The sequence below is a fragment of the Nyctereutes procyonoides genome, unplaced genomic scaffold (assembly GCF_905146905.1).
Source record: "Nyctereutes procyonoides isolate TBG_1078 unplaced genomic scaffold, NYPRO_anot_genome, whole genome shotgun sequence".
NCBI lineage: Eukaryota > Metazoa > Chordata > Mammalia > Carnivora > Canidae > Nyctereutes > Nyctereutes procyonoides.
This window is the reverse complement of record NW_026575140.1, coordinates 12469895-12484298: the sequence shown is the minus strand read 5'-3', so window position 1 is coordinate 12484298 and position 14404 is coordinate 12469895. Positions and strand designations below refer to the sequence as shown.

Genomic DNA, 14404 nt, shown 5'->3' with positions numbered 1-14404 from the left:
TGAGTTCTCCTGCAAGCAGAGCTTGAGACAAGTACTTGGATGCAGGTAGATTATTGGGGAGGAATTGCAAGAAGCAGGAGTTAGGGAGCAGTAGAAAGGAATAGGGAAAGAGGAAAAGCCAACATAAGGGTGTGACATGGAGAATTCCTGCTGTCGGCAATAGGAACTTACTTCCATCAAGACCTGCTCCCAACAACAGACTAGTAGAATGCCTCTGAGAATTGCCCACCTGAAGGTTAACAATACCTCTTCTTCTCTCTTGGTTTGAGAATCACCTCTTGGGGCAGAGAATAGAAAGATTGCAGTATACAGGTGGATAATTGTCAGCGTGGGGTGGGTTTGAGCTTGTGAGAAATTATCCATTGCTGCTAGAGTTGAAGTCTGGAATTCTTTTTCTTTCTTTCTTCCTTCTTTCCTTTCCTTTCCTTTCCTTTCCTTTCCTTTCCTTTTCCTTTCCTTTTCCTTTCCTTTTCCTTTCCTTTCCTTTCCTTTCCTTTCCTTTCCTTTCCTTTCCTTTCCTTTCCTTTCCTTTCCTTTCCTTTCCTTTCCTTTCCTTTCCTTTCCTTTCCTTTCCTTTCCTTTCCTTTCCTTTCCTTTCCTTTCCTTTCCTTTCCGACTTTATTTATTTATTCATGAGACACAGAGAGAGAGAGGTAGAGACATAGGCAGAGGGAGAAGCAGGCTCCATGCAGGGAGCTCGATGTGGGACTCAATCCAGGGTTTCCAGGATCAGGCCCTAGGCTGAAGGCAGATGCTCAGAGCCACCCTGGCGCTCCTGGAACACTTTTAAAAGGTGCTAATTTGGGGCATCAGAAACCTGTGCTAAGGGTATTAACTCAATTATAAAGCAACCTGTTTGTCACTTAGCATTTACTGTTCCAAGCACTGTTCCAAACCTGTGCTAAGGGTATTAACTCAATTATAAAGCAACCTGTTTATCAGTTAGCATTTACAGTCCCAAGCATTTTTTTAAGAACTGCAAATAACACGAATGCATATATAATATTCCCAGTGAAACAATGCCCTTATCCCCATTTACAGTTTAGAAAACTGGGTCAAAAAAAAAAAAAAAAAAAGAAAACTGGGTCACAGAGAAATTGTGAATTTGTGAAAAATTTGATCACACACCTAAGTCCCAGACCCTCTGGTTCTAAAGTTCCTGTTCTGAAGCACTATACCAGGGATCCCTGGGTGGCGCAGTGGTTTGGCGCCTGCCTTTGGCCCAGGGCGCGATTCTGGAGACCCCGGATCGAATCCCACGTCGGGCTCCCGGTGCATGGAGCCTGCTTCTCCCTCTGCCTATGTCTCTGCCTCTTTCTCTCTCTCTGTGTGACTATCATAAAATAAATAAAAATTAAAAAAAAAAAAAGAAAAAAAAAAAAGGAAAAAAAAAAAAAAATGAAGCACTATACCATATTTATAGAAACTGTTTAATCCAGATTGGCCAAGGCAACCTTTCCTGTGATAGAGGTTGTGATGAGTCCAGCATCCTTTTGGTTATCTGGCAGTAGGTAGATGCTGAAAGTATCATAGACAAGTGATCTTCATCATATGTGTATACACCTCTTGCCTGAGTAAGGGATTTATACTAATTAACTTTTTATATGTGTATCTTCTATTCTCCATGCTTTTGTACATTGTTCAAGGATAATCTGTTTACTTTTTTGTGATTTAGCGTAGAGTCTTATTTGTTTACTAAAAGTGTTAAATGCTAAGGTTTATTTGGGAAACATTTCTTGAATAGCTTATGTATTTCAGATGCTGACTTAGTCATTTTAACCTGTTTCTAGAAAGCTACACTTAATGTTGTTAAAAGTGCTATGTATTAAAGGTCTTGAAATATTACTTATAGGGTAAACATGACCAGTGATTTGGTGTTTCTTTTTTAAATTGAGCTTCTTCCCAAAAGCTCCGTGCCTACTTAGCTTGTGATGGTATATTGTTACAGGTTATCTACTCTTCTTTTTTTTTAAAGATTTTATTTATTTATTCATGAGAGAGAGGCAGAGACACAGGCAGAGGGAGAAGCATTCCCCCTGCGGGGACCCTGATGAGGGACTCAATCCCAGAACCCCAGGATCATGCCCTGAGCCAAAGACAGATGCTTAACTGCTGAGCCACCCAGGTGTCCCTAGATTATCTACTCTTAAAGTTGCGTTATAAGATGATTTTGTTGCTTATTACCTCTAATATGTTTATGTTTTCTTTTGGGGAATGATACTGTAATCTCTGCATGCTATTATAAAGTGACCACCAGTTGTTTTCTGTTAGATTTGGCCTTGTTATTGGCTAGAATAGGAAATGGTAGTAGGTTTTCTTTGGATTTGGTTTATGTATATTTCATTTTATTTGATAAATACTGTTCCATGCCCTGCTATAAGTATTCATTGAATTCTTTTTTTTTTATTTTTTATTTTTTATTTATGATAGTCACAGAGAGAGAGAGAGAGGCAGAGACACAGGCAGAGGGAGAAGCAGGCTCCATGCACCGGGAGCCCGACATGGGATTCGATCCCGGGTCTCCAGGATCGCACCCTGGGCCAAAGGCAGGCGCCAAACCGCTGCGCCACCCAGGGATCCCTATTCATTGAATTCTATGGGAAAGTACTATTCATTTTTATAAATTGAGGCACAGTGAGGCAAAGGGATTAATAATATGCAGCTAGTTAAGGGGGCAGAGCTGGGATTCAAACCTGGGCACTCTAGTGGAAGCCAGGTGCTTTTAACCACTGTGATGCTAAGGTTCTTCCTTTGTACCAATCTGAATTTAGTAGTCTTTTTTGAGTAAGGTCTGTACCCAACATGGGGCTTGAACTCAAAATCCCACATCAAGAGTCACATTCTCTACTGACTGACCGAGTCAGGTGCTCCCCGATTCAATAGTCTTAATTTCTTCATCCCATTCTTTTCTAGAGTTAAAAATGTGTTGTTTGTTTGTTTTTTATGATTTTATTTATTTATTCATGACAGAAAGAGGCAGAGACCTAGGCAGAGGCAGAAGCAGGCTCCATGCAGGGAGTTCGATGTGGGACTCTATCCTGGGACTCAAGGATCATGCTGTGAGCTCAACCGCTGAGCCATCCAGGCATCCTACGTGTTAGAATTTTGATTAGATAATTGTAAAGTGCTCTATGAGCACTATGTCTGTAGCATGCATTATCTATAGACAGAAGGTGTGTAATTAAATTCTTCTCTGCTTTTTCCCAGTTACTTGTATCAAATAGCACATCTTGGAGATGACGACGAAGAACCTGAATTTTCGTCTGCCATGCCTCTGGAAGAAGGAGACACATTTTTCTTCCAGCCAAGACCACTCAAAAACCTTGTGCTAGTTGATGAATTGGACAGCCTCTCTCCCATTTTATTTTGCCAGGTGTGGGTCTTCCCAGTTACTTCCACAATGAGCAGTGTCTGCCAAATGTTTTTGAATCTGAATGAGTTTAAAGCTGTAATTCCAGTTCCAGTTAAGATACAGTCTGAGAGGTTCGTTAGCATATCTGTAGAATCAACAGAGTGTAAAGGTGAAGCAATTAAAGGTGGAAGTTGGGTAACTAAAAACCATTACATCAATCCTTAGGGTTTTTTTTTTTGTTGTTGTTGTTGTTGTTAATTCTATAACTCGTGTTCAGTATAAAAGTTCTAAACTGTGTAAAAGGTGACTGGTAAAATTCCTGCCCAATCTTATTTTCAACTTCCTATCCACTGAGGATGCTGTTATTAACAATTTATGATTGCTTCTAGGTATTTTCCCTGCATCCATCAGTGCACACGTGTGTGTTTGTGTTATATTTTCTTTTTATTATTTTTTAATAATAATAAAAGGAGGAGGGGGTGGGAAGAGAGAATCTCAAGCCGAGTCCAGGCCCAGTGCAGTGCTTGATCTCAGGATCCTGAGATCATAACCTAAGCCTGAGCTGAAGTAAAGAGTCTGAACTTAATCTACTGATTAAGTTACCACCAGGTGCTCTGCCTCTTTCTTTTCTTTTCTTTTCTTTTCTTTTCTTTTCTTTTCTTTTCTTTTCTTTCTTTTCTTTTCTTTTCTCTTTTCTTTTTTCTTTTCCCTTTTCTTTTCTTCTCTTCTCTTTTCTTTTTTCTTTCTTTTTCTTCTCTTTTTCTTTTCTTTCTTTCTTTTCTTTCTCTCTTTCTTTTTCTTTTAAGATTTTATTTATTCATGAGAGAGAGAGAGAGAGGCAGAGACACAGGCAGAGGGAGAAGCAGGCTCCATGCAGGGAACCCGATGTGGGATTCTGTCTTAGGACTCCAGGATCACGCCCTGGGCCGAAGGGAGATGCAGGCTGCAGATGCAGGGGCATGCAGGGCGCTAAACCACTGAGCCACCCAGGGATCCCCTGCCCCTTTCTTTTTAATGTAAATAGGCTCATATACTTCTCAGTGTTCTGAAATTGACCTTTTAGCACATAATAGTTTAAGAATATTAATAGTCGAATACCTATGTCTATCTTATTTTAATACTGAGTTTCTTAAAATATTCTAGAGACATTGGGATCAGTCAGTAATAGAACTTTTTAAAATACATCCTCAGGGAGGAACTAAAGGTGGCCAGGAAGGGGGACTGTGTCCCTAATGCTGGTGCTCAATTGTAGCAGAAATTTTGCCATGCCTTTGTATCCTGGATTGCTGTTTTTTTTTTTTTTTTTTAATTGCTGGGGTTTAAATGACCATTAAGTGCCCCCATACCCTGTCTAGTTGACCACACTTCTAATTGAGAGAGGTTTGTTTACTGTGTTCTGAGGAACAAGTCAGCATTCAGGCACTATTCGTGGCAAAATTAACTATTCTGAAATTATCTGCTTGCTTGCTTTTTTTTTTTTTTTTTTTTTGCCTTTTTTTGCTTGCTTTCTTTTTGAGAAAAGATTAACCCGATGGTAATAGAAAATACTAAGTAATTCCTAAGTAGATTTTTAGTGATTCCCCCCTTTCATTGAAATTTGAAGAAATAATTGTGTAAATAGTTTGTGGATAGAGAATAAAATTATTATAAAGTTTAGGTATCTATAGCAGGGCTAAGCATTTTTTTTTTTTTTTTGTGCCACGTATGCCATTACCAGCTTGGTGGGGCAACTGTATTTCTCTTTTGAATAATATTTTTACTTATTTATTAAATTTATTTATTTATTTATAAAGCATGTGTGAATGCGCATGTGAACAGAGAGAGGGCCTGGAGAGGGAGGGAGAATCTTAAGCAGACTCTGCATAGTGCAGAGCCAGACAGGGGGCTCAGTCTCATAACCTGAGATCATGACCTGAACTGAAATCAGGAGTCAGATGCTTAACCAACTGAGCCTCCCTGGTTGGTGCTTCTGAATATTTTTAAGTGCATGTAGTAATAAACGTAAGCTAGCCAATATAGCAAAATATTTGTAAGTTGTGAAAAAGTAATGTATGTGTTTATCAAGGCTTTAAATAACAAGATGATGCATTTGAAATAGATGAGTTAAAAAGAGATCAGCATGAAGGCAGTATGCACTTAACACATTTGTCCATATTACAGTGAACTGTATAGCCTTAATAGATCGTCAAGAATTTTCACTTGAACTGACCTGTTTGACAAAACTGCAGTATGGATGATTGGTCTCATTATATATTGACCAACAAATGTACTGGAAATGGAAAGCAGCTAGATGTCTAGAATACCAACACGAAAGTGCATGGCTTCCCCATCTGGTGGCTGAACAATCAGGTGCAGTTACCCAGTAGTTGGTCAGCTACATCATAGGAATATGTAGATAGGGCAACTTTGATAATGTGTAGTTTAACAGATCTAATGAAGGTAATTTTGAAGCATTGATGAGAGGAATAATTAGAGGTATGTAATATGAATAAATGTGATTTTTATTTGTGATAGTTCCTGATACTGGTAATATTAGAATATTTGTTTTTAGTTGAAAAGAAATACTAAATTTTAGTTTGAGGTTATATAATACTCATTTTACTAACTGTAAAAAAAGTACTCTGCTCACTGAAGAACTGATATAAACCATTTTTGTTAGTAGAACTTGTTGCTTCAAACTGGTTTGCCTTTTGGAACATGAGGGTTTTCTCCCTTGATACCAGGGTTGGTAGCCAATATATAAGTTTAATAAACTAAAAAGTACTTTGTCTGCTGAGAATAATCAGGGTTGGGTGGGAAAACTTGGTACAAGTAGACATTTTTTTGCATTTTTGTCTGTGCAGATAGCTGATCTGGCCAATGAAGACACACCACAGCTCTATGTGGCCTGTGGTAGAGGACCCCGATCATCTCTGAGAGTCCTAAGGCATGGACTTGAGGTAAAGCTGGGCATTTTTAGATCATCTGCAGGGTTTAGAGAGAAGCATTGAAAAAGCAGCTTATGACTCTTCCAATGAGATCAATGATGTATTTAATGTTTCTATGAAAGGAAAAAAGTGTTTTTTCCCCTCTATTTCCATAACAGAGTTTAAATTTCTTGTCCTTTAATATAATAGGCACATTTTTAAAAATAGACAAATGTGGTTAAAAGGGAAAATAATCCCTACTGGCTGGCTCCGGGCTCATCAGCCAACTTGGATAAAATCTGCATGGAGCATTTTATTCCATTTTCTTCTAGTCTTGGTCTGTATTCAAAGTTTTTAAGTATTTATGTGTTGACTGTATTAATACTATGTATTTTTGTATCTTATTAAGTTTATTCCTTATATGTTTTCTTAAGTTATATTTTTTTTTAAGAGTTTCTTATTCATTTGAGAGAGCAAGTGAGTTTCAGAAAGGGGAGGGACAGAGGGAGAAAGAGAAGTAGACTCCCCCCCCCCCCCCCCCACCCCGGAGCAGGGAGCTGGACTTGGGGTTGATCCCAGGACCCTAGGACCATGACTTGAGCTGGAGGCAGACGCTTAACTGACTGAGCCGCCAAGGCGGCCAAAGTTACATTATTTTTAATGTTTCTGCAATATTCCATTATAGTGGATGGATCATAATTTATTTAATAAATCCTTTATTGTTGGATCTTTTAGGTGATATGGACACTCAGTGCCATATCCTCTTCTCACTTGGTTCTGAGAGGGTTGATGCTTTTTAGCAAGTTCCCTGGAGTTGATTTTAAGAACAAATTAAAGCTTCCTATGGCAGTTTGCTCTAGAGTTGGAGGTTAGCAGACTGTATAAGCTCTCAGTGGCCCACTGTCTTTGTAAATCTTTATTGGAACACAGTCAACATGACCTTAGTTTTGAGTTCTGGCTCTACCGCTAAATAGCTATTAGTAAGCTTTTGTTTCTCCTGTTCTATAAAGTGAGCTTAATAATGGTACCTGCTTTAAAGATTGTTGTGTGGGGACGCCTGGGTGGTTCAGTGGTTGAGTGTCTGCATTTGGGTCGTGATCCCAGAGTTCCAGGATCTGGTCCTGCATCGGGCTCCTCATGGGCAGCCTGCTTCTCCCTCTGCCTGTGTCTCTGCTTCTCTGTCTCTCTCATGAATAAATAAATAAAATCTTAAAAAAAAAAAAGATTGTTGTGTGAAATTTTTTTTAAGATTTTAATTTATTCATGAGAGACAAGAGGCAGAGAGACATAGGTAGAGGGAGAAACAAGCTCCCCATGGGGAGCCTGACATGTTGTGAATTAAATGAGATAATGCAAATGAATCATTTAGATCAAGGTCTGACATAAAGTATCTGTTCAGTTTATGCTAGCTATTAATACTGCCATTATAGGGAATTTGAAAGTTATTTGGTTCTGCCAAAACACTCATCAAGCCACTGAATTTTTTTTTTAAGCCACTGAATTTTTAATGACTTGAACCCAATTTAGATAAATAGTTCCCAATTAGTTACTGCTCATTGGATCCCATTCAGCATTTGACAAAAGCTAATATTCACTACCATAAGTGCATACATGCATTAACAGAAAATTTTGTGTACTGTGTAAGAGATAAAAGACCCAATTAAGAATGATTGTTTTTGAGACCCCCTCCCACTTTTTCCAGCTCTACAAAAGATCTGTTCTACAGAAAAATATTTTTAAACTGTTAAACATTACTTTGTTCCTGTATATCTAGTTGTTGAACCTTGTAGTTCAGCTAGATTATGGTCTCATTTGAGCAGGGTTACTGTTCCATAGTACATTTGGTGTAGAGTATAGCATTCTTAAACGCTTACATTATACTGGTGATGAAATTTTCCACAAATTTCCTGTACCATAATCAAATATTCCTATTATTTTATCAGTAAAGTAAAAAAAAAAAGTAATATCTTTAATGGATATACATGACTTCTGTCTATAAAATGTGGTTAATGGTATATAGTATATCAAGCAAATTGTTTTTGGTTGTTTAAAAATAGTAACATTTTTATATTTGAATGGCTTTATATTTACAGAAAAATATGGGATAGTACAGAGTAAATGTGTAACCTACATCTGGTTTTCCCCTCTAGATCATTTTTAGTTCATCTTAAATATTTCATTTTCTCTTATGTTTGAGAACCCATAAGATATTCAGAGGATTCTTGACTCTAACCTTAAGGATCATAAAATTTAGTAGGAAGGACAGAATAATTCCTGGAATCACTTTTTAGATGAATGTCTTAAGAGGGGGTAATTGGTATTTCTGTGAGAGCTTATAGGAGGGGGAGTGGACTGCCTTACAAGAGGTTAAGAGAAGATTTTTCCTAAAGGGTATGACATTTTAATTGGTCCTTGAAGAGAGATGGGATTTGGCCTTAAGGGAGCAAGGGAAGAAATGGGATGCTAATATAAATGGCCTAATTCCTTCCATGTGCTCTCTTTTTGAGGAGGATGCAGTCATGCCACACCAAAAGAAAGCATATGGTTTTTGCTGCAACAACTATCCTCTTAAATATTCTATCACCTTTTGCAAAAGTTTGTTATGGGGATTGCCAATATATCCAAGCCTTTTCGGTTCTTACGTTCTTCTTTTAAGTTTTTAAATTTTATTTTTTTGTGGTTTTTTGAGAAAATGATTCTGTTCTTTTAAAGATTAAAAATTTTTTTTTTAATTTTTTTTTTTGTTTATGATAGTCACACAGAGAGAGAGAGAGGCAGAGACATAGGCAGAGGGAGAAGCGGGCTCCATGCACCGGGAGCCCGACGTGGGATTCGATCCCGGGTCTCTAGGATCGCGCCCTGGGCCAAAGGCAGGAGCTGAACCGCTGCGCCACCCAGGGATCCCAGATTAAAAAATTTTAAAAAAAATTTTTAGGGGATCCCTGGGTGGCTCAGCAGTTAAATGCCTGCCTTCAGCACAGGGTGTGATCCTGGGGTCCTGGGATCGAGTCCCACATCAGGCTCCCTTCATGGAGCCTGCTTCTCCCTCTGCCTGTGTCCCTGCCTCTCTCTCTCTCATGAATAAATAAATAAAATATTAAAAAAAAATAAAAAACTTTTATGTAATCTCTACAGCCCAACATGGGGCTCAAACTTAAGCCTCGAGATCAAGAGTCACATGTTCTATTGACTGAGACAGCCCAGTGCCCATTCTTTTAATCCAGCATGCAGTGTGAGCATTGCCGTATTGGAATCCTATTATCTAGTGGGTTGTAAGCAAGGAGCTAAGTTGGATCTGTGGTTGTCTCCTCTCCTGTCAGGTATCAGAAATGGCTGTGTCTGAGTTACCCGGTAACCCCAATGCTGTCTGGACAGTGCGTCGGCACATCGAAGGTAAGCATCCCTTTCCCGATGGTCCAAGTGCGGGTCTGGGTGACATTGACAGTAGAAGGCTTAGAAGGATGCATTCATAATATTTCTATATTGCTTCATCTAGCAATATACTAGAAACATTTTCTGGCCTGACACCATGTTTATCAGTCTTTCTGAATCAGGGTGCCTTCACCTTTGTATGCATGAGTAAGGGGACTATAATCTTCAGGATTCTGGTTCCATCTGTGGAAGAGATGTGGTATGAGGGAAAGTTCTTGCTTCATATTTCTTCAGTGTTTTTCTCCTTTTGTGTTGAAACCACAGTGAAGTTAAAGGTGTTATTTTAGGTATTAAGAGATTTGACTTAATTTATTAATTAGTCCTGCTCAGTGGATATAGTGTGCTTTAAGAATGTTTAGATTAAGATTGAATGAAATCAGAATTTTAGAGCGGGTAGAAAAGAAGGGATGGAGTAAATAGTCTGAGCTCCTGGATAAAAATGGTTAACTTCATCCTAAAATTTTGAAATGTATGTGAAAATCCATGATAGTGCAGGAAAGTCTTGAGTCAATTGAATGAGAAATGAAACTTAATTCTCATTTTCCCTTGGATTCTTTGGGGGTGTAGGTCATTTCTATTCCTAGACTTCATCTTCCTCTTGTTCCCTCAGGAATGTGGGCCTGGTGAGTAAGATCACTCTGGCCAGCATACAAAACTTTTTCAAGAAGACAGCTGGAAATCTTCCTAATATTTTGATGTCCTGATATTTTGATGTTCTGATGTTTGATATTCTGGGAGCTGGGAAATGTGTAGGAGGGGAAATCTCTTCCTTTTAGTAGAATGCACATTGTGGTAGATTTTGTTTTCATGTGGGCATTTGAACCTGAGTTGAGTAGAAAGAAAAAAAAGCAAATAGGAAATTAGTAGGATCAGTTTTTCTGAGAAGATAAGTGTTAGATTGATTTTTGAAAGATTTCCCCATTTTGTGTAATGTCTTCATATAGAAACTGCTCAGTATTGATGTTCACCTTTAGCTTTGTGGCTGGTTGATATTACAGTTCTTGATGAAAACATTGCCTAGACTTTGAGTTTTTTGAGTCTTTGTAATAAAACCTAGTATTCCTCCTTCTTGTGTTTTTGTTTCATTTTCTACTTTTTAAAATTTACTGTAACATAAGTTTAGATTTACAGGAAAGTTACCCCTCATTTTTATGATAAAGGCAGAAAAATCACACATGTTGTCTTTTCCAAGATAGCACATTGAGATAATAGAGGCTGAAAGCCCAGTCTCTGAACTTTCAATCCAGTGTTCTTTTGACTAAACCTGCAGTGGGTCTTGATGGTTCTATACTCCTATCCTGTAGTCTTTCAAGTGTCTACCTTGTACTTGAGTAATTAAGATAGGATCTTTACTCTTATGGCACTTGCCATCTAAAAAAGAAGACAAGTATACAAAATACTATGTGTTCTGATGTAATGAAGGCACACAGGCATGTTGCTGGGGCGGATTAGAGGACAGGGAATGGGCATATGTTGGAGAATCAGAAAAGTTTTTTTGGACAGTGCTTGATAAGTTAGTGATAGCAGTATGTTGCATGATGGAACTTGAAGCTGAAAAGTTTTCTTCTCTAAATACCAAAATCTAGGAAAAGACTACATCCTAATAAATTTTAGTTCTTTAGAAACTATAATTTGGGTGATCACCCACAGAAACAGATCAGATCCTCTCTGTTCATTCTCTTTCCAGATACTCCCAAGTTTCTGTTGAGTGAATAGCCCACATGTCCACACATGCTGTAGTGTTGCAGGCAACTACTAACCTTGGCTGGTACGTGGTGATGCACACTACCAATACCAAGCCTTTTTTTCTCTTCCACAGGTGGCTGGTGAAGGTGCTGATCACCACAGGTGTGTACGTACTGCTAGGGTCTACCATGGGGTCTTATAGTTTACCCAGGGAGAGGGATCTGCACAAAGTATTAAGACTGCCCTGATGGCATCTCTCAGAGGGTAATTTTGCAGTTGGCTGTCCTGCATTATAGTGATGCACACCCATCTGCTTGTATATTACGTGGTCTGAAGCAGGAATCAGCTTCCCTTATTTTTTCCCTTAGTGGAAAATATGACTAATTTGTCTTTCACTAAGCTGAAAGAACCTGTAGCTAGGAAAACCTTAACTCCATATTCTCCTATGGAGTTTTGTATGTTCCAGTTGTTCTGACTCAAGCCCTGGAGAAAGCCACCTTTTTTGGGGGTATAATCAGGACTGCTGAAGCAAGACAGGCACCAAGTAGTCTGAGTATAAAGTGAGAATGAGATACTGGAAGCTAAGTCATCCATATCGTCACTCACTTTACCTTTTGGCATGAGCTGTTTGTTGAGCTACAGATACTAAGGCACAGGAAAGAAGAATAAAGCATTCCCTCCCCTGGGCTGCTTCAGTAGTGCTCAGATAGGAGTCCTATTTAAATGAAACAAAGATGCATTCTCATACCATAATAGATTCTTCACTGAGGTATGAACGAATATTCTTTTATATGAAACTTTTAACTTCTGGAAAAAGGCAAGGTGGATATTAATGGTCATTTACCTTGATTTCATTCTGAACTCCAACTTTAAACCTATGACTACCCTAGGACATGAGCAACTAGCCTACTATAGGTCCTCCTGGCTGGAGAATGGAAAAGGGGAGAAGTTACAGTATGCTTAGTGTTTACAGGGTAATGGATGTTGTGAGGAAATGTGTGATGTAGAAGTAGCTCTACTACTTGTTGAATTGCTCAGTGAATGTAAGACCCTATTTAAGTTCACTGAGCATCTCTTTATTTTTATATCTGAGCAGTCTGGGGCCTTGGGTCAAAGGGAAGACAAACACCTGGGTAGCCCAGCTTCCTCCCTCTCTTCCTTCTCTTGCATGTTTGTTAAAATTTTCATGGTCTCTTTGTTGGAAGTTCCTCCTTTTCCCCTTGACTAAAAGAAGAGACCAGAAATCTGGACCAGTTAGAAGTCCTTTGTTTGGCTTTAATTTGCTCTGGCACTGCTTTAAGGATATTAGGTTTCAGTAATGAGATAGTGGGAAAGGACATAATATTCATATAGTGTTAAAATTAAGCAATTCCTGTTATTTTTACACACTACAAATTTTCAGTTCAAAAACAGCTGGAGTAAAGCTTCCATGTTTGGTGTTGTGTGGAGGTTCATTTTGGTTTTGTTGTAAACTATTAAGACATCCATTTCAGGGCCAACCATGTCCTTACTCACATGATGGTGACCAGTGTTGTCTTACAAAGCCATTTTATAAGGTGTCTTTAAAGCATGTGATACCTCTTTACAGTTGTAACAAATACTCTGAAACCAGCCATCCGCTTCTCCAGTGTTACTCCTTATGATTTGGGACTTGAATCCTTATTCTCCATTCCTGGTGTAGCCATTGGATTATACCCATTGGGAAAGATCTTTGATCCTTGCCTTTCAGCCACCTAGTCAATACACACATGTATTATTAAGTAAAAGTTTGGAAAACAGTACTCACCCTTATTGTGTGAGTGATTTCATGAGTAAAGCAATTTCATAAATTTTATTTAGTTCTATATATTTCTGTTTAAAATGGTATTACAGCCCATCAGGTTGAGTGTGTCCTGCTCATATGCAGGATACTACTCTGGGCTACACCAGTGATACGTCTTCATTTGGCCTTTTCTATAAAGAACACTGTGCTGAACTAATTGAGTGATCTTGGTTCAGCTGAACCACCTTTAGAGCAGTCAGTCCAAACTGTCCTTGATATGGGTGGGATGGATTAGCCCTATGATACTGAGCTCTGACAAGGGCTTAGGCATTGCAGGGTCCTATAGCTACTTCTGCAAGTGAGATAGCCACTTTAATATAGTACCTTGTCAAAAATTAAAAAAAAAAAAAAAGGAACTTAAGTTAGTACTTTGTCTACTTGTCGTTCTGTCCCTTGTTCACCTGATTTCTTATAAGGGAGCAGGGATGGAAAGGGGAATCGATACTGAAAATTCAAATGGAAACTAGGGAAATTTTAATTCTTCATGAAAAAAATATGCCTTTCTTTATTCAGCATTTATCAACCTGTTATGCCAAACATTGTGTTGGATGTGGGAGAAAAAAAGAAACTTTTATGTGTGGGATGGAAAAATGGAAATAGGTAGCCTTTAACTCTGGAATCTGCATAAGAAACTTCTGGGATTGCCTGTATTCAGATTCACTGACTTTGAGAAACTCATTAGTGTTTGTTTATCCATAACTATGTTTTGTTTAATAAAAAGCAAATCCTAGTAGGGTTGCTCATGACCACCAAATAGTTGCATTTTTATTTTTTATTTATTTATTTATTTTTTTAAATTTTTTTTAAATTTTTATTTATTTATGATAGTCACACAGAGAGAGAGAGAGAGAGAGAGAGAGGCAGAGACACAGGCAGAGGGAGAAGCAGGCTCCATGCACCGGGAGCCCGACGTGGGATTCAATCCCGGGTCTCCAGGATCGCGCCCTGGGCCAAAGGCAGGCGCCAAACCGCTGCGCCACCCAGGGATCCCTGCATTTTTAAATAATGAGAGTAGAGGGGTCAATGACTAACAGTCTTAAACAGTCCCCTGCCTCCCCACTCCTTGTTAATGCTCTTATCTCATTCCTGTTGGGACATTCTGGGATTCTCAGTTATGAACCTGAGAATGATAGTCTCTTTGAGGCTTAAGTAATCTCTGTTTTATTCATTAGATTATGTGTTCCCACATAAGCTTCTTTTGGAAAA

The 14404-nt window shown here is 38.6% G+C and overlaps 1 protein-coding gene across 2 annotated transcripts in view; it reads left to right on the top strand.

Moving 5' to 3' along the window:
- Window positions 1-14404, top strand: part of SF3B3 (splicing factor 3b subunit 3) — a 54856-nt gene that overhangs the window by 20391 nt on the left and 20061 nt on the right. For both annotated transcript variants that reach the window (XM_055305911.1, XM_055305912.1), the window contains exons 9-11: window positions 3208-3373; window positions 6196-6291; window positions 9579-9651. In XM_055305911.1, the coding sequence (XP_055161886.1) occupies window positions 3208-3373; window positions 6196-6291; window positions 9579-9651 (335 nt within the window). The remainder of the gene's footprint in view (window positions 1-3207; window positions 3374-6195; window positions 6292-9578; window positions 9652-14404) is intronic.